Here is a 20536-nt window from a genome sequence, read left to right as displayed (position 1 = left end):
TCTCTTGATGAGCTTCAAGATGTAGTCACCGGGAATGGTTTTCCAACAATCTTGAAGGAGTTCCCAGAGATGCTTAGCACTTGTTGGCCCTTTTGCCTTCACTCTGCGGTCCAGGTCTGGTGACTGTGGAGGCCAGGTCATCTGGCCTAGCACCCCATCACTCTCCTTCTTGGTCAAATAGCCCTTACACAGCCTGGAGGTGTGTTTGGGGTCATTGTCCTGTTGAAAAATAAACGATGGTCCAACTAAAGGCAAACCGGAAGGAATAGCATGCCGCTGCAAGATGCTGTGGTAGCCATGCTGGTTCAGTATGCCTTCAATTTTGAATAAATCCCCAACAGTGTCACCAGCAAAGCACCCCCACACCATCACACCTCCTCCTCCATACTTCACGGTGGGAACCAGGCATGTAGAGTCCATCCGTTCACCTTTTCTGCGTCGCACAAAGACACGGTGGTTGGAACCAAAGATTTCAAATTTGGACTCATCAGATCAAAGCACAGATTTCCACTGGCCTAATGTCCATTCCTTGTGTTCTTTAGCCCAAACAAGTCTCTTCTGCTTGTTGCCTGTCCTTAGCAGTGGTTTCCTAGCAGCTATTTTACCATGAAGGCCTGCTGCACAAAGTCTCCTCTTAACAGTTGTTGTAGAGATGTGTCTGCTGCTAGAACTCTGTGTAGCATTGACCTGATCTCTAATCTGAGATACTGTTAACCTGCGATTTCTGAGGCTGGTGACTCGGATAAACTTATCCTCAGAAGCAGAGGTGACTCTTGGTCTTCCTTTCCTGGGGCGGTCCTCATGTGAGCCAGTTTCTTTGTAGCGCTTGATGGTTTTTGCCACTGTACTTGGGGACACTTTCAAAGTTTTCCCAATTTTTCGGACTGACTGACCTTCATATCTTAAAGTAATGATGGACAATCGTTTTTCTTTACTTAGCTGCTTTTTTCCTGCGAGAATACAAATTCCAACAGTCTATTCAGTAGGACTATCAGCTGTGTATCCACCAGACTTCTGCACAACACAACTGATGGTCACAACCCCATTTATAAGGCAAGAAATCCCACTTATTAAACCTGACAGGGCACACCTGCCATGTGCTGCCGAGAACAATAGCAGCGTATGTGTACTGAGCAAGTTCTGATCCTTCTGTGCACATCGGAAAAGTGGAATGCCAGTCTAAACAAGCTACTAAGCGGCCACAGATCAGCAAACAAGTAGCTGATCGGCGGTCGTTTAACTACGGAAGTTGGGTGGAGTGAACCTGCACTTTAAGGTATGTGCACATTTAGCATTCGCAGCAGATTTTTCTGTTGCAAAAAACAGAATATTGGCAGGAAAAATGTTGCGTTAAATACACATGCTTTTACCAATGGATGCAAAACACTGCAAAAACACTTAAAGAATTGCCATGCTGCAGATTTGAAAAAAAAAAAATGCTTTGATGGTTAAAATTCGAAAGGAGAAAATAAGCAGAATGCACAAGATTTCAGAGTCATCGATTTTGCTGCTCTAAAATGCTGTTTTCTCCCCAGGGCACAAATGAGCAGAACTCCCCCCCTCCTCAGCAAAAACGCAACATGTGAACCCGCTCTTGGGTGGAGACTTGCAGTTTCCCTTTCTTAGTGACCTCTTAATTGAAGTAGTTTGTTTCATCCATCATCTCCAACTTCAAATCTGCCTATTTGGAGGCTGAACATTACCTTATTGCAAGGGAAAATACCCGGCAGCATGCTGAGAGTTGTAGTTTTGCAATAGCTGGAGTGCTCACAGCTTGCTGGTCCCAGTGTACACATACAAATAGAGCAGGCTTTAGTATCACTTTATTAGGAACACTCATCGATAAGGAGTTATAGTTAGGGCATTACACAGATGACCAGCACAGTACAAAAATACAGATCTGGAGTACATGAAACCCAATATACACATTTCCTACAGTGTAAATCTATCACATTGTGAATCAGCCCATACATAGAGCTCAGATTGGAAAGTTCAATTGGTGTTAACAAATATAAGAAAACTTCTTAAATGTGATACAAGACACACGGTAGAATTGTCAGCTCGTTCCAATTCTCCACTGATCGCACATTCAGCTTGGTTGTTCACCAACAAGTCTTATTGCACAATTTTTGTGATCGCTGCCATATCCAGTATGGCGGACGCCTACATTACACTGCCTTAAAAACGTACTTTTGGGTCGTTCTTTGCTAGACAAATGTCTTTTGGAATCAGGGGCAACAAATATGTAAAGGCTACCCATAGAAAAAAAAGCGGATAGGCACATACCGTCCCGTGCAACAAAATCCTTTATGGTGGCATCATAATACCAACAGCAGGTGGTCTGTAAATACAGTCTGTATTTGCTCCATCGTTTTATCCGCCTGCTGTTGGTATTATGATGCCACCATAAAGGATTTTGTTGCACAGGATGGTATGTGCCTATCCGCTTTCTTTTCTATAAATATACAGATTATTTTTCTTTGGAAGTGACACCCGTAATCCCTGGTGTGGGCAGCTTCATTAACCCGAGGTCATACAGCTGTGCCTTCGTCCTGCTTCTCTCCCATGGTATGCTATTTAAAGGCCATTTCCGGCCAACTCTTTTTTGGTACTGTTCCAAAGCATTGAGCATGAAGCAACTTTGCAAATTGTCTATGCATCTCCCTGGTTACAGACTACAAACAATCCCTGTGTAGTCTGATCCTATGCAGTGTGTAGTCCTACCTTTTGTATCTCCACTACCTTTTTCCTAACCTACTGAATGTTAGTAAGACACAGGTTGAAGGGAGCATAGTTGCAGGATCAGACTACACAGGGTTTGTTTGTTGTCTGTTACCATGGAAACACACATTGATTACACATCATATATAGTTTTTTGTTTAACCTAAAAACAAAGTTGACATTTTCCAGATTTTCCCCACTGATAATACATCCTACCTTTCCATAGTAAGTTCATCAAAATTAATCTTGTGTATTAAAACACTTATACACCTTTATAATAATTTTCTGATCCGTTAAGATAAATTACATAAATAACACTGTTTTCCAAATGAACATTAAACCATAGCTACCATTCCTTTATACCTAAAACAAGGTAACCTGCAAGTACCCAAATGTTATAGGGCTAAACTAGGCTGCCTATACCATTTAAAGGAAATCGTAAGAGCCATGAGTTTTCGTTCTCTCTTGTACACTTTGATGTAATCTGTAAAAGATGGCGATGATAAGGGAATGTCTGAGTGTCAGGTCCTGTCATTTATCTGAATGTTCAGAAGCATTGTGTGCAATGATCTGCTGTAATTGTTAGGAGTCTTCTTCCACGTTTTCTTCATTCTTTCAGTACCTGTACGATGGTTCATTTTTTATCTTCAGATTTGTTGCTGTGTAGTTCAGACACCAACTCTGCCCCACCATCTCCTGCCTTAAGGGCAAAGTGCAGCGCTCCTTGGGTGAAACCTATAGATCGCAGGGTGCGAGCGTAATCTGCAAACACTGCAGAGATCAGTTTATGTGAGACGGGGTTAAGGAAAACCTACTAATAAATGATAAAGCATCTGCTGCATAATGACCAAGCCAATCTCCAAATTTTCAATGCAATTTATCACATCCAATACAGACCAGTCTCCCTCTCACTAAACTCTCCTAAATACGGCAGCCAGTCAGGCTCATATTTATGTCCAGCCTCTACACTGATGTCTCTACACTGTAGCAGTCATTGCACTGGTTATCCATCCACTGATACTTATCACCTCACCCACAAAGCTTTCCACAGTGTTGCACTGTCTTATATCTCCTACCTCACCGCTGTCTACCACGCTACCCAAGCTCACCGCTCTAATGATCTAAAACGAAGATACTCCATAATCCGAACTTCTCATACTTGTCTCCAGGATCTGTCATGTGCTGCACCAATTCTCTGAATCCACAGTGTTATTCATGCACCGAAAGGGTATGTGCACACGTCAGAATTTTATGCGAATTTACTTGTGGTTTTGACGCGTTTTTTGTGCGGATTTTTTGTTTTTTTTCCGGAGCTTCCCAATTCAATAACATAGTGGGAAATCCGCACAAAATCCGCAAAATTAATGAACATGCTGTGTATTTTTCCGCATGCGTTTTTTTGGGGGGGGAAAAATCCACAACATGTGCACAAAAATTGCGGAATGCATTGGAAATGATGGGATGCATAATGTATGCATTTTTTTATGAGTTTTTGCTGCGGAATACCACCGAAAAAACGTGCAAAAAACGCGAATAATCCGGAACGTGTGCACATACCCAAACACATCACTTTAGGCAGTGTTACTTTCTCCTCTCTGTTGCGGAGATTTTAGCAACCAAATTAATTGGCACCTAATGAGCAAACTTTTGTTAAGGCCAAGTGGGTGTTACTAAATAGCAAAATATCCACTTGGACTTAAAGTTAACTCATTAGGTGCCAAATATGTTGATTGCCAATATCTCCACAACGGAGCGGCGAAATAAAAAAAAAAAGCTGGATTACTTACCGGTAATACTCTTTTAATGAGTCCACGACAGCACCCCACATGAGAGAGAGGGATCCGTCCATAGGAACAGGAAACCTAAACTGAGGAGGAGGAGAGGGGACCGCCTCCTTTTATTCTGTAGGTTTCCTGTTCCTATGGGCGGATCCCTCTCTCTCATGTGGGGTGCTGTCGTGGCGAAGGGTAAAAAAACGTTTTATTCCGCTCTGCAACCGCAATTACATCGTGTGTCCAGCAAAATATGAAAAAAATTGGTGCAAGGTCCTCTAAGTGTAAAATGCTGTGGAATATTTGGTGCTCTATACATAATATTAGTATTATTTCTGAAGAGCTCGGGACCTTGCCTGGTAACGCCAGGATTCTGAAAGCACACGGTGATCGAAACATGTTGGTAAAAGCTGTAAACCGCTGTAATGGATTTTAATGCAATTGGATAAAAGACTGGATGTATATGCTGGATCGATCTGGAACAGACTTACCTTTTCCCAACAATGGTCTCATGTCTGCTGTTTGTCACTTAGTAAACTAAGGATGTGTTCACATGTGTCATGGCTTCTGCTTGTCCAAGCGCAATGACGGCTGTTAGATTTATTTTCAAACTAATCCAAATTTATCCCACTGACTTAGGATCTGGTCACAACCGAGTCTTGCAAATCTGTTTTTCCATTCCATCCAAGAAACAGAAAATGAAATCCTGCAGAGGATGGATCCAGTATATCACAGAAATGAGTGGCACCAGTGAGACCCCATTGACTACAATGTTTTTCATAATTCTACTAGAGGAAACCCATTATAGTAAACAGGATCGCTGCGGTGCAGTTTGCATCTGTTGTCGTAATTACTGGATCCGTCCTCTGCATGAATTTAGTTTCTCTGCTCCTAGAACAATATGACAAATAGAATCACTGATCGCACGGATAATGGGGTCCGTCAGGAGTATAGGGAAGACAACCACATTATTGTTGCTGACAAAAAATGCCAGTGTGAATAAATCCCACCACCAAAGCCTCAACACAATTTGCACTTGCGCATGAAGATTGATCACCGAACCACAAATAAAAGGATATTGGTCTCATCGCTGATTTCAATGGCCGAGTTCTGCAGACAGGCTTCCAGAAACAAGGCTGCTCGATCAAAACACCTCATGCTGAAAAACAATGGAAACATTCAGACTATAAAAAGAAAAGCAATATCCCCAGGAATGCAAACATCGGCCTGAGAGTTCGATAACCTGCGGTTCCCCAGACGCTATGGAGGAACGACACGGAAAAATAGCAATCGAGAGTCAAACTGGATTCGATGCCTACGTATTTTTTTCCTATACTGTCGCACTCCTCATTTTCCCTTCTGTAAGAAAAGAATCAAACCCAATGTACATGAAAATGATGGTGCTGTATTACCAGCCACATTGGATATGCTGCAGTCCCGAGCTTTATTAACCCGTTCAGGATGTGGCATTTTTTTCCTCCCCTTCTTCAAAAAGCCAAAATATATTTCCGCTAACAAAGCCGAATAACGACTTATTTTTGTGTGTGACGAGTTTAGTTTTAAGCAATGCCATTCTTATTACCATACAATGTAGTAGAAAACGGGGGAAAAAAATGCAATTCTAACATCGTTTTTTGGGTTCTGAGTTCATAGATTTAATCTTACAATAATAAAACAACCTGGGAAAAGGATTCTCCAGGTCAAGATGATTACGGCGATTACAAATTTGAATAGAATTTTATTATATTTATGTGATAACACCATTGGGTTTGTTATGACAGTTTTATTGGCTCCAATTTGGAGTACATAAGACAATTTGGTCGCTTTTTATTGTATTTTTTTTTAGGGAGGAGTGGGGACTAAAAACAACGATCCATTTGTTTTGATTTTGTTAATTTTAGATTTTGATAGCTCAGACTTTTACAGACGTGTCAATCGAAATGCATTTAGTTTTTTTCTAAATTACTTTATTTTCAATGGGGAGAAAAAATGGTGATTTGACTTTTTTAGTGTTCTAAATCATTTTCAAAATATTGTTTTTTCCAATTCTTTACTTTATTTTTTAGTCCCCTTAGGGGACTTGAATCTGCGATCGTCCGATCATTTATACTGTATGCTGGTGAGATAACAGGCTGAGCTTCACAGGACTACCAAGATGGCAGCGATAGAAGGGGTCTTCAGCAGACACCTGGCTGCCATGGTAAACTACTAATCGGTGCCCCGTAACCACACCGTAGAGGGGTGATGGGAGCTGGTTCAAGAAAGCACCAGCCACCTCTCCATTCAAAGATTGACAGCGGCATTTAAATGGTTAATAGCAGTGATCGGAGCTCAGCAGATGTCGGCCATGTAAGATAGCTGTACGCACCACCCGTGGAGGAATCTCAGTTCCTGAACCCCCTCCACATGTGCTAGGATAGGCAGAGGCTTGTCAGTCACCGTCAGCGGGTGGGGAGAAACTTGCCGGGGACCCACCTATACAACTAATAAGTAGAGAAGCCATTATCATTTAAGATGAAAACTTTTGCGATTGACACCCACACTGTGTGGAGCGGGATCAGCTCTTGAGCCCGCTCCATACAATAAGGGTGCACTCCCCCAGACATGTCACCAAGGGGTTAAACACAGATTTTACCTCCGTGCATGGGGGTTTTCCAGGAAATAAGAAGAAATTTCTAGAAGCATTTAACTGTTTATAGTGATCTAGGGCAGTGAAGGGGTCATTGCTAGCTTATGTAAAGTCTATAGTAATAAGGGGGGTAATGACGGTTTCTCTGGCGATCTAGGGTTTTAAAGGTGCAGCATGACATTTCGGACAGCTGGACAGCCTTGACTTTGCCTTCCTTTCCCTGTGTTACAAATACTCTATGCAGACAATATCACTTACCTGTGTAACATCTCAATGACTTTTCTGAAGCAGCCAAGAGAGAGGAGAACAAGGATTGCTTTGTATTTCTGGTTGATGTGTGGTGAACAGAGATGGTCAACCCAGCGCTTCATGACCTCCGCACTCTCCTCTGGATTCAGTCGCACCTGTTAAAAAAAGGAAAAAAGAAGCTTAAAACATTGTTAGAATGAGAAATCAATATGTAAAATGCGCGTCGGGGCAGCGTGGAGGACTCAAATGTCTTGTGGTCACTCTGGGTAAGCTATGTGCTGGATAATAATGTATGCACATTAATTGTGATTATGTTGACATTCACAAATTGTGATTATGGGATTTCCTGTTTTATGTCCACAATTGTTCTTTTATGAAATTGGATGCAGGTAGTTTTTTTACCTTGATGTATCACGGACTTCTATATTCTGTTCTGCACTTCTTTCCTTCTTATTAGTCCATTATAATATGTATATACGCATTTTTTTAATATAAATATTTTTCTAAGTACCGTATATGAATTTTAACTTTTTCCGTGGTTTGTGGCTACTTAATAGTAGTTTTTTTTTTTTTATAGAATGGTTCAGGAGTGCGCCACCTCTCAGTTTACTATTTCTATTGATGGGGGAACCTTATATACTAGTGTGTTCCCAGCCTGGAAATATAATTGGTGCTATATGAATTTTTTGTCAGTCATAGATTAAACATTATAAGGTGGAATGCGCACGCAACGCTTGATACATATAATTCAGATTTTTTTTTTGCTGCATAATTTTAATTTCAATGGAATCTGTCAGTAGGATCAGCCCTCCTAAGCCGTCTATGTGGGCATGTGGGTCATAGAAAGCTGAATAAAATTACACATTGATGATGTCGGATTCCAGAGAAAGCCACATTTATCTTATAAGTAAATGAGCTGTTAAGATCTATGAGCCAGACATAGATCTCCCCGAGAATCTGCCTACAGAGATTATTGTAAATGAAAGGGGATGCTACCAAGGTGAGACATGTAATGACGGACAGTCTGCCCCCTCTTTGATAAATAAAAACGGCAGCCTTAAATTGGTGGTAGGGACTCTTTAGTAACGCACCCACTTTATGACTGTCGGCAAGCAACCTTCCAAAGATGAAGATGTACCTTCCCTGCGTTCTTATCTGTGGCACTCACCTTTGCCAGCCAGGCTGCATGGTTCCATTCGTTATAAGTCTGGAGGTATCGGCAGGCGTCTGCAGCTTTGTCTATGAGGCAGAGCAGCTGCACTCCCTCTGTGTGATACATAAACAGATCAGACTTACAATGTGTCCTTATTAGTGATGAGCGACTAAATGCCCCAGAATTTATGAGGCACAATAAACACATTACACAGTGGTATCGTGTTAGCGGAAAAAAATCTATTTATATAATTTTGCACCCGAAAAGAAAACTATTCTAAGAGTAATACCGTTATTGGCTGGAAAGGTTTCGTTCTTAGAATACTTTTGTCTTTTTGAGCATAAAGATATTTACACACAGAATTTATGGATTTATTCTCTCTAGGAAGCTTCTTCTCAGTCAGGATCTTGCTACATGAACGAGAATGATATCACGAGCACATACATTAGATAGTGGCTGATCCTCCATCCCTACCTGCCAGTTTTCCATTGGCGATCATGTTAGTTGCTACCAACTTGATTGTGCTCTGGGAGGGTCCGGAGGAGGTGACTGTGGTAACGAGGCATGCCTTCAAGGAATCGCAGTAATACTGGGGGTTATCGGCGCTGGTTTCTAGAAGGAGCTGAACAGCTCGGTCTGTCTGTAGGATACAGATTATGTACATTAATTCACTGGCACCTGGAAAGCAAAAGTGGCCGTACAGTGTATACGGTCATCTCTGCAGATACAATATCGAGGTTGTGCGAATTCATCGGCTTCATTGTGACCCAATCTGTATGTTGGGTTCCATCAAGAACCGCAGTACTTATTATTATTGGTGCCTGTTTTGGTATATGCCGCTCTTCCTTGGTCCATTCCCTCCTGACACGACAGAATCCCGTACGGGATAGCATGCGGCAGGTACAATCCGTCATGTCCTGTAGTCACAGTACAATACAGCACACACTGCCTGTATATACACGTATACTGTATGTGGTATACTACACTACAGGCATCAGATGGTATATACCCGGCTGATATCACAACCGATCATCGGTTTTTGAGGTTGTAGTGCTCCGGTGTACATTAGTGCGATGTCTGCCTGCTCATAGTTTATTTCCCCCTAAATTAGGAGTTTCCCCACCCGGCAGTGTGGACCCACAGCGTCGTTTTGAATCAGGACACACAGCGGGGTCGCTATTTTCAGGATCACTGCTCTGACTAGGACACATTAGGGGAAAGTAATCTATTTTATATTTGAGGTTTTGTGTTTGCTTATTATTCAATACAGGTTAAAGGGAACATCCCTCTCTGCCAGCCTTGTGTTCCTGCATTACCGTAAAACACCATTAACCAGCAGATATGTGGTTAATCTGAAGCTTAATAGTGTTACTAACCTGCCCGAAGCCGACACTTAGACGCACGCTGCTAGGAGGAAATGATCTTTATTCCTTCCAGCAGAGTTCGGGTTTCATCGACAGCGCGGGCGGCACCGGTGCGGGTTCAGTCACCGCTCTGTGTATAGAGAGCGGCAGTGGTGACCACGCTCCCAGCAATGACTGACAGCAGCTCCGCATTACGGCCGGCTCTGCATATCTGAAGGTTTATAGCGATTTTTCAGGTGACAGGTTCCCTTAATTTTTTTTTTAAATTTATATAATAAAGTTTGAGATTGTAATTTTAGGCACAGCTGGCAAATAGGTAATAAAATGATATTTCAGCCATTAGCATTTACATCCATCCCACACCATTTTTACAGTTTATTGTTAGGGGTAGACATTATTGGGGACATAAGCCGCTGTCACATATAACTCCCATAGCTTAAAGGGGTTATCCGGTTCAAATCAATAAATCTGCAGTGCACTCACTGGGCACTCTGAGGATTTGCCGCTTTCTGACCAGAGACCAGAGGGTATGTGGGCATGTATGTTAGTTATGTATGTGGGTATGTCAGAGCCTGACTAGTGGCTGCGCTTTGGCAGGGAGTATGTACCCTCTGGTCCTGGGTCAGAAACTGGCAAATCCCCGCAGTGCAGTGTGACTGCAGACTTATTGATTTGGACCGGACAACCCCTTTAAGTAATTGCAGTGATCGGTCAGCATTGCACTGATAAACGGTCCTCTGGAGGGAAGGTCCTCTCAGTCACTATGTCACAGGAGTGAAGGACAGCATCCAATCCGGGTGAAATATCAAAGATTCTTTATTGTGCCAGATGCAACGTTTCAACCATACAAGGTCTTTTTCAAGCATGCGTCAAAAAGACCTTGTATGGTTGAAACGTTGTATCTGGCACAATAAAGAATCTTTGATATTTCACCCGGATTGGATGCGGTCCTTCACTTCTTTTTTGGTATGTAGTCTCTCCATTGGGTCCAGTGGAACTAGGACTTGCATCCACATATCTGATGTGCTGTCGGCTATATGTTTATTTGTGGACTATGTCACAGGAGGTCTGACCCAGATAAAGGGATGGTCTTCTTGAAAATTTCCTAATTGCAAGTGATTTTTTTTCAGTGGCAATAAGCTCATAATTTCAGTGTTATTTTAAATCTGATTATATACTAAAATATAAAAGAAGATATGACGCTATTACTTTGCTGCAAGCCATTATTTGCTCTTGGTCATACTTTGCATGTACCTGCCCAAGAAGAAGCAGCTGGTCCGCACATTTCCTTGTATGTTCATAGCTCGAACGCTTCACCTCTTGTAGAGAAATTCTGTCCAATTGAAATTTCTGCAGGTAAAGGAAGAAAAAGGGGAAAATTATGAAGCCAAGTCAAGAAAAAAAAAAAATGCCCGCATGAAACTGCCACTGGGTTATATATAAAGGTTGGACCCAATAAGTGGTGAACCTGGAGGTTTCAAGAGGAGTGCCAGAGTCCAGTGTCGTTGACTTCTGTTTTGCAATGTAAAGCGTACGTCGGGGTGTTCATACCTCCAGACACAGGCGGATGTCATAACATCATGGTGAGGGCCATGCCACTACGCAGAGATCAGAGTTCGCTGGCCAAGATCATGGCCTGACATGAGTTCTGGGATAGGAAAGCACCAAGGGGATGATAATGGCCATGACATAGAGGTGCTTCTGGTCACTACCTTGTGCTATAGAGGGACATGTAGATGCTATATTTTACAAAGAGCATAGCAGACAGGGGCCACTATAAAACTGTTGTCCCTTTTAGTTATCCTCCTCTGCCAGGAATATTAATTTTTTACATTTAAATAAAGTCTTTCAGCACAAAACGACTCCTCAAACCAAGCACAGTCACTGTGCCCCATGGCATGGCCAAACAATTCATTGACCTTCCCACCTGCTTGTTTTGCATTGAACGTCTCCTCCTCTTCCTTGATTGACAGCTCTGGCTTTACAGGAGCCAGAAAAGGGGGGCGATGGATAGATAACAAGTAGGTGGGAAGGTGCACTGAACTGTAACAGTGCCAAGGGTGCACCGAGTGCCTGTGCTTGGTCTGATCAGTCACTTTGTGATGATGGACGCTCTTTAAAGTAGTTTTAGAAGTGGTATCTGTGTATTTATTGTGTTGTGTTTAGTGATGAGCGAGCTCGGATAAGGCGTTATGCGAAAATGCTCACGCTTAATCGAGTATTTTCGGAGTGCTCGAAAAATATGCTCCAATCACCGACGCTACATGTCACGCAGCTGTTCGACAGAAACAACACATTGCCTAACAGGCAATCCCTGCATGTGTAGCGACTGTCAAACAGCCTTGAGACATACAGATGCGGTGACTCGAACATAGTTTTCGAGCACGTCGAAAATACTCGATTAAACACGAGCATGCGCAGATAACACCTTATGCGACCACGCTTGCTCGTCACTAGTTATATTTGTAATGTGCTGCCCTCTGGTTCTCTATAGTGCGCCCTGGACTTAGGGATGAATGTGCCCATTTTACATTATATATATAATATATTTTCTTTTTAGCGTTACCGATATACAGTATTATTTCCTGCAAGCTGTGTTACCTGGAAATAAGAATTCTCACACAGTAGGTCATAGCAGATATCTAAGGCATTTGCTGAAGAGCCGACATGAGGGGCGTCACTTTGAAAAACTTGAAGGTAATGACATGCCACAGTCCAAAAGTGCAGCTCTGACTCATCACCATATAACCTGCAAAAGGGAAAGATCATACTTAGGCCATGTTCACATGTTGTGTTTTTGCTGCAGACCAAACCTGCTCTTTTAGCAGTAAAGAAGCTGCCTACAAAAAGCAAGTTTTGCTGCGTTACCAGGCACATTCGTCCCTTGTATATGCTGATAAAGTTAAATGCATAAAAGAAAACCATGATGCAACTTCCTGAGGCTTTTGCACCAAAAACGCAGAAAAACCTGATACCTGCATTTTTTGCACTCGTTGCTTTCTATGGGTGAAAAAAATGCTGAAAAAATGCATCATTTTTTCAATTCAGTAGGGAAAACAAACAATGTGTGGATGAGATTTCTGAAATCTCATAGCTTTTGTTGGTACTGTATAACGCAGATTAAAATTTGAATAACATAAATGCAGCAAAAGCGCAACATGTGAACATAGCCTAAAAAACAAGCTTGACATGCACGAATTCTGAAAAAGGTTCCCTTTTACAATACATGGCAAATATGTACATAAAGCCAATTACACTTTAATCTCGATCGCTGGTCTCCACTCTGTGCTGAGACTACAACTAGACATAGACATTACATAGGAAATAGGAATTGAAGATGACTTTATGGAGAAGATTTTTGAGAAATATCTGGCGGCAATAAAAATGACACAGATCTCACAACTATGTGATAATAATTGGGTAAAATTACTACTCTGACCCTAATTTAAAGCGGAGGCCTTCACTCATTGAAAACACTACAGCTGGTTCTGTGACCCTCCTTATAGCCAAGAAGCTGCAAATATCAAGAACATATCTGACCGGATTGTTCTGGCAATCCTAATATGATGTGAAGCTGCAATGAAGTGTCCAAGGTGGCAGCAGCCGACTGGGCGGCCAGCATGGCAGGTTTTACTTACCTTGCAACCAGTAGGCACCTCTGCAGGAGAGAGAACTCCACGTCCAGAATAAGATCCTTCAGGTCACTGTGGAGAGAAGTAGAAACAGTTACTGACCTTAGTCACTGCCTTAATGGTGACGTTTGCATGTATGAAATTGGGCAGCTTAGACAAGTGATTGCCTGCAGCGGTCATGTAAATGATGGTTGGGATGTTATGACTTTTGGTGGTGGTGGATTCTAACCATAATTGCATCACCTTTTTCCAATGTGTCCTCCAGTTTGTCTCTCTATTAGCACAGACTTGTCGATACTCACTTGGGCAATGCGTTGATTTGCTGCTGGATCAGATTCTTGATGTCATCGTGCTCTGGGTAATCACTGTATTAAAAACAAATATAAAAAGATGAATAATGATACTTTTAGGAACTATAGTTCTGCAGTACTAGCTCAGGTATCTATTATATAACCATCGTCTGATATTAGGAACAGCGCCACCTGCGGCTGACAGCCATTGTCTGGTATTACAGTCAATCCATAACCCAGTGAAGCTTTAATGTCAGACACGGCTGGTTGGACAAGAATCTCTCGGGTTTCTCGGAAATAAGCCGTGATCATCCCTTTTCATGGAGTGGACTGTAATCATGTGGCGTCAGCAGAGTCTCCTGAAGTGGTTCATGACACAGTTTTCTACTTTGCCCAGTGCCACCAAAGGGGCTGCTGTTATTGATAGGAGTTGGGATTTTACACATTTTCAATAGCCAGGACAGAATAGAACTACTCAGCCCATAACAAGCTATGAAACGTGGTCCTACATGGAGAAGACAAAAATTGTAGCAGGAGGTCTCCGGTAAGGAAACATTCGCTTTCTAATGCATTAATGTATCAACGTAAGAATTAACCACTTACACACTGGAGATGTCCAAGGAGCACTTCTCCTTCCAGGGCTGGTGCAGCAGGAAAGCCTTAAGCACCAGGGATGCTCTCGGGTGAAGCAGGTACGGACACCACACGGGATCTGGAAGTATACAGAACAATCACGGTACAACCTTTGCTGCTTTCCTTTCCCATCTGACCCCGCACAGCGCTCACTGACCAGCAGTTTGCGCACCTAATGCTTCCATTAATAAACATGCACAGCCCCAGGAAGCGAGCATGCTACTACTACTGGAGGAGGAGAGGCTGCTGGACAACGTGATGCTGCTCATCCTCGAAGTGGGTGGATGGGAAACAATAAAAAATTAGATTTCATCCGCACCAGCTGAAAACAAAGATTATTGTCACAGCCAGCTTGTGTCTCCTCCTGCACTAAGCGCCACCTTTCAGCTATGTCACATAAAATTGGAGAGGAGGCGCAATACAGATGGAAGTGGACGACCACTCACAGACCAAAAGGGACAAAGTTTATTGGAAATTTTTTAAAAAAATCTGGATTTTCTCCCAATCTAGGGTAAGAATTCTGAAGAGATTAGAAAAAAAACCAGACGCTTTTTACACAATAAACCGGTCTTTAAAAAGTCGCAAAGTTTTGTGCAACGCATAGATGCGGAAAAAAATGTAGCAGCTTTTGCCACCTATAGAAACGTTCGAGGATCTGGTTTATGTCCGTATAGCAGAAATGTAATCCAGTGACACTGGCAGCCAAAAGATGCAGCACAGTAAGGGTATGTGCACACGTATAGAGCTCCTCTGCGGATTTTTCTGCAGCGGATTTGATAAATCCGCAGGGGAAAACTGCTGCGGTTTTCACTGCGGATTTATCGAGTTTTCTACTGCGGATTCCGCTGCGGGTTTACATCTGCAGTTTTCTATTGGAGCAGATGCAAAAACGCTGCGGATTCCGCACAAAGAATTGACATGCTGTGAAAAATAAAATGCTACGTTTCCGCGCGTTTTTTTCCGCAGCATGGGCATAGCGTTTTTGGTTTCCCATAGGTTTACATTGTACTGTAAACTCATGGGAAACTGCTGCGGATCCGCAGCAAAATCCGCAAAGTGTGCACATACCCTAATTAAGCCACGTGCGTCTCTTAAAGGGGACCTGACAGCTAATACATCTGCCCGATCCACAGGCCACATGCATCAGCTGTATGGTCTCAGCCACGATCCACGAGCAGCCTGTATCAGACACGGGCTGTATGAGCTCAGCCAGGTATATCTGACATACTTCAATAGCCACTTTAATAGGACTGAGCCGTGCTGTAGACTAGTCGGACAGGTTTGGAACTTCTACCCGCCTGCTGCTCTAGATTGACAGGTCTCAATCCAGTGCATCAGACGGGGAGAGACCGCCGAGGGCCCGCCAGTCCGACCGACTAGTCTCCAGAGGGGCTCGGTCATACAGCCAGTGTCTGATACAAGCAGGCGGTGGATTGGGCAGATAGATCAGATGTCAGGTTCACTTTAATTTGTTTTTGCCTCTTCCTCTCCATCGGTTTCTGGATCTAGCTGATTCTGGTGCAAGTCTACACAAACAAAGCGATAAATTTGCTCCATGATTTCTTATAAAAGCAGCACCTTTCTTATCCACAGGACGTGTTCTGGAGTCCAGCCCCAATGGAGACCATGGACCAGAGAGAAGCTGTCATTATATTTAAAGTTGAAAAAAAAATAAAAAAATTAAAAACATTATTCTTTTTATTCAATCACTATAATGGTATGTGCACACGTTCAGGATTGCATCAGGATTTGGTCAGGATTTTTCATCAGTATTTGTAGCCAAAACCAGGAGTGGAACAATTAGAGGGAAAGTATAATAGAAACATATGCACCACTTCTGCATTTATCACCCACTCCTGACCAAATCCTGATGCAATCCTGAACGTGGACACATACCCTAAGGCTAAGTTACACACGCAGTAAACTACACGCTGTGAAACTCACTTATGCACCAACCCCCTACAAAAAATGCATCCAAATTTTGGGGACACAGAAGTGGCTTCAAAAGCCCGGCTGTAGGCTATATTCAGAAAAAGCAGACACAACTTAATTCTCATGCTGCCGATTTGAAAAGGTTTCCAATCCATGAGTAAAAAAATTCTCTCTTTTTTTTTTAAATATAAAGTTCTGAAAACCAAGTTCCCACACATGTACAGCACTTTGCGGATTTTTTGCACTTAATGTGGCCTAAAGCTTCTTCATCTTTTGCTGTAAAAGTCCCGGAACACAACATAAGACACAAAATACACCACATTTATAGGGTAGGTTTTTTGTGTTTTTTCTCGATTTGCATTTTGCTGGTCACATATTAATTTACCTAGCAGCTCTTGTTCATCCATTCTGAAGCAAGTGGGTTTCATGGACATCTCCAGGACTCGGATACAACCGTCATCACAAGCCAAGATGACCTTGTCGGACGAGCACCAGTCCACATCCAGGACGCGGTAATTCATATTTCGCCCGGTGCGTATGGAACTCACCATCTGAAGCTGCTTAAGGGAAGTGTTAGATAACATTACCAACACATTCATCTCCAAGGTTCACACTAAGAACGCATCAGGAATTGCAAAAAACACAGTTATAATTCACCGGTACGAGTTTTATCCACAACGTCAGCCACTATAAATCCAAGAGACCTTGTCCATTATCAGCCAAAAATAAGTACGGGGGCCGGTCGCTACTACGGAGCAGGATCAGTCGGCGCAAAAAGTAACATCCCTGTGGGAATTACAATGGTGGCGATATTGCTAGATTTTCCTGGAAAAGCCATAACTTCTAAAAAATTGGAAAGCTGACAACTCATGGACTCCTCTTTATGTGTAGGGAAACAAAACAGGTTGTCAGTACAGCGCAAACTAATGACCAGTCTGTGTGCGGCAGAAATCATCCTAGTGACGTCTGATGTAGTGGGGAGCACTCGGATCTTGTGGCTTCAGGACAGAGGATAAGAAGTTTACAGACGTAGCAGAACTGTTCTTGTAGAATAGTCTAATCCACAAGCCTAAATGACAAACTCCCCTCTATAGGTTGTGTATTTCATCTGATACAATGATCATTCATAACTATTTTTAAATACATGTATTTTGGGCTAAAAAAATAATTTTGTAAATCGGGTTCCATTCAAAATTTGTCACCGTTTTCATCCCATGGCTTCTGCGCTGCGCGTTTATTGCTGGATGTGGAATGGGTTAACTCAGAATTCGTAAATGACTCCAACTCCTTCTGTGGATCTAACAGGAAAGTTTGTATCTCCGCTTTCATTTCCTTTTTAGCTCCTCTTGGCCGATTTATGAGCACAGACCACAACAAAGTTAAAATGTCCTTTTAGAAGCCAAACCGTGCAAAATGTGTAATGAAACTGAATTACAAAAAGGATTTTTTAGCCCTAAAATACATGGACTTAGGTTTAAAAAACAAAACAAAAAAAAAACCCCTTAAAACCACTGACAGGTGAACTGAATACGATTTGTTACCTATCAAGTGGAAGGATATAGTTTAACGCAAATGATCAGTCAGTTTTGAATGTTCTGTGATGAAAGCAAAAAAAAAATAAAAAAAAATGAGTAAGCGTAAAAATCTGACCAGGGCCAAATTGTAACGTAGAGATGACTGGGTCAGAACATCTCCAAAATGGCAGATCCTCAAGGGAGGCTCCCAGTATACACTGGTTAGTACCTATCAAACCTAACAGAGGACATCAGACAAGAGTCATGGAAGCCCAAGGCTTATTGATGTACGCGGGAGCGAAGGCTAGCCGGTCTGGTCTCATCCTACGAAAGAGCTGATAGAGCGGTGGTAAATCACACAGTGCTCTGCAGATCGGTGCGTATGTGGCTGCATACCTGTGTAGCACATAATATTAGACAGGTGATGCTAATATTTCAGCTGTTGGAAAAAAGTGGTGATGTTTTTGGACACAAAACAGATTTGTTTCGTAAAACCTCTTTGATGAGGCTCTAAATGTACCTAATTTATATTGTGTCAGAAAATTTTGCAAATGTATACAGCAAATTTATAAATGATCCGCCTGCATATGTTCCTCAGGGGCGTTGTTCCTCAGGGGCGTTGTTCCTCAGGGTCGTTGTTCCTCAGGGGGGGCGTTGTTCCTCAGGGGGGGCGTTGTTCCTCAGGGGGGGCGTTGTTCCTCAGGGGCATTGTTCCTCAGGGGCATTGTTCCTCAGGGGCGGGGTTAGACAGCCAATGCCAGAATGCACCAGTCAAATGCTCTGTACAAATGTTCCACAAGTCAGCGTTTGTTAATTTAACATGGAGTCGGCACAATTTTTTTTTGGTTCTTGTGTATAAATTGTGCCGCTGTATAAGAATTGGAGAGCAAAATGTCACTTTACATAAGTATGCCTATGAAGCCTAACTGAAAGTTAATTACTGCATCCACACTGTTAATCAGAAATTTTAGTAAGTGGTCTGCTGAAACTAAGTGCTGGATACAAGGTCACCATATCACACATTATAGGGCATCCATATAATTACAGAGTAATACCACACTAGTTCACGACTCTAGTCAATGCCAATAGAAAAAAATGTAAAAAGCAAAGAGGTTTACATGTGAGAAATAACACACACTGCAGGAGATCACAGCCTATATATTATGGTAAAATTGTGGCAAACGAGCAGTTGCAGCATTCGCATTATTGTTGGGAAAAAAAACCACTGCTCTTCAACTTGGACAAAACTGTGAAGGCTGCAGCTGATCAGTGATTGCAGATTGGCTGCAGTGGTTACAAGCTGCAGTTGATCAGCGGTTGCAGATTGGCTGCAGTGGTGACCGGCTGCAGTTGATCAGTGATAGCAGATTGCCTGCAGTGTTTACGTGACATTGTTTGTGTTACGAGACCGGTGGGGGACACAGAGATGAAAGCAGAGTAGCGATGACAGTCTGGGTGAGAAAGGTGTGTACAGATTGTTTTTCCCACTTTATCCATCACCCTGAAGCCATCCATAAGGAGCTATACCCCAATAGACAAGCCCTTTAATTTCCCAAGTCAATTTTATTGCTTGAATAAATTATTATTTTAGTATTATATTACTCCTATTCAAACACATAACACGCCATCAAATACTTGGTACAGATGCCAATGGCTAGGCATTCACATGCAGGGTGCTAGAGAGACAGAAGTGGGTATATGGCTAATGGTTCGGGAAAACTGCTTTACATAACGTATGTCAATCATTACCTGGGGAGACTATTTAGACACTTACCTCCTTTGTATCCCAAACTTCTGCCCCATCATTGTACAGCACCATCAGCTTCTGGTTGCCTTTCCCTGGTGCAAAACGGATTTTCCATACACCGTTCCTGCGGGTTGGTATTGCTCTGAGACAAAAGTGTCATATAGAAAAGATAACATTAGCAATTATTAATAATTAAATGTCAGAGGTTCACAGCTCGGGACAGTCAGTGAGGATCACTAATGTATATACCACGAGTCAGTCGTTCCATTAACCCGCAGACATCAGTAGAGAAAAAAAAAAAAAAAAAAAAAAAAAAAAAAAAAAATCGCTAAAACTGTTGATAAATTTTATTCATAAACTCATGTCTGTATTTCACCGTAATGGATTCCTAATGCGTCTGTAATCGTCCACCATGGGAAGGATCATCTCTGATGAGTCTGCGATTGTTCACACTGTACTCTACTATTACAAGGGCAATTACGTTCTGTAACAATCATTTACGCTTACGTTACAATATTAATAAATGCTTTTCCATAAAACTTCAAAATTATCAAAGTGCGGCCATTGCTAGCGGACAACTAAATGCCCCCTAGAGTATCAGCAATGTCCACTGTATGGCTGCAAATATCGGGATATACATCTTATTCTGCTCATTTTCAGGGGTTTTCGCCCTTGTGGTTTAAAGAGGTCCAAAATTTGTTCACGTCCAGATAGTCAAGCAATTTCTGATATGTGGATATGCAGGGTTAAATGTTTTTCATATTATAGAATACATATAAATTATATATATATATATGCTTTATTTTCATGTGGAGCAGGGTTAGAAAAAAAAAAATTTAGAAAGGCGGTGGCTTTTTTTTCCATTTTGATTATTTGTTCTAAATTTTTTAATTTATGAAT

General features: G+C 42.1%; 1 protein-coding gene across 7 annotated transcripts in view; it reads right to left on the bottom strand.

The window, feature by feature from the left end:
- Positions 1–1806: 1806 nt before the first annotated feature.
- The window catches only part of WDR11 (WD repeat domain 11), a 113743-nt gene continuing 95013 nt past the window's right edge, over positions 1807–20536 (bottom strand). For 3 of the 7 annotated variants that reach the window (XM_069753654.1, XM_069753657.1, XM_069753656.1), the window contains exons 18-29: positions 19664–19778; positions 16761–16935; positions 14414–14522; positions 13823–13885; positions 13527–13592; positions 12490–12637; positions 11143–11238; positions 8999–9164; positions 8540–8637; positions 7381–7526; positions 5573–5652; positions 1807–3510 (exon numbers count right to left, since the gene is read on the bottom strand). In XM_069753654.1, coding sequence (XP_069609755.1) covers positions 3356–3510; positions 5573–5652; positions 7381–7526; positions 8540–8637; positions 8999–9164; positions 11143–11238; positions 12490–12637; positions 13527–13592; positions 13823–13885; positions 14414–14522; positions 16761–16935; positions 19664–19778 — 1417 coding nt within the window. In that variant the 3' untranslated portion in view covers positions 1807–3355. The remainder of the gene's footprint in view (positions 3511–5572; positions 5653–7380; positions 7527–8539; positions 8638–8998; positions 9165–11142; positions 11239–12489; positions 12638–13526; positions 13593–13822; positions 13886–14413; positions 14523–16760; positions 16936–19663; positions 19779–20536) is intronic. The other 4 variants (XM_069753655.1, XM_069753660.1, XM_069753658.1 and 1 more) reach the window with 2 other exon arrangements.

The sequence above is a fragment of the Ranitomeya imitator genome, chromosome 2, assembly GCF_032444005.1.
Source record: "Ranitomeya imitator isolate aRanImi1 chromosome 2, aRanImi1.pri, whole genome shotgun sequence".
Classification (NCBI taxonomy): Eukaryota; Metazoa; Chordata; class Amphibia; order Anura; family Dendrobatidae; genus Ranitomeya; species Ranitomeya imitator.
The sequence above is the reverse complement of the archived record's forward strand: the minus strand, read 5'-3'. Positions and strand labels throughout refer to the sequence as shown.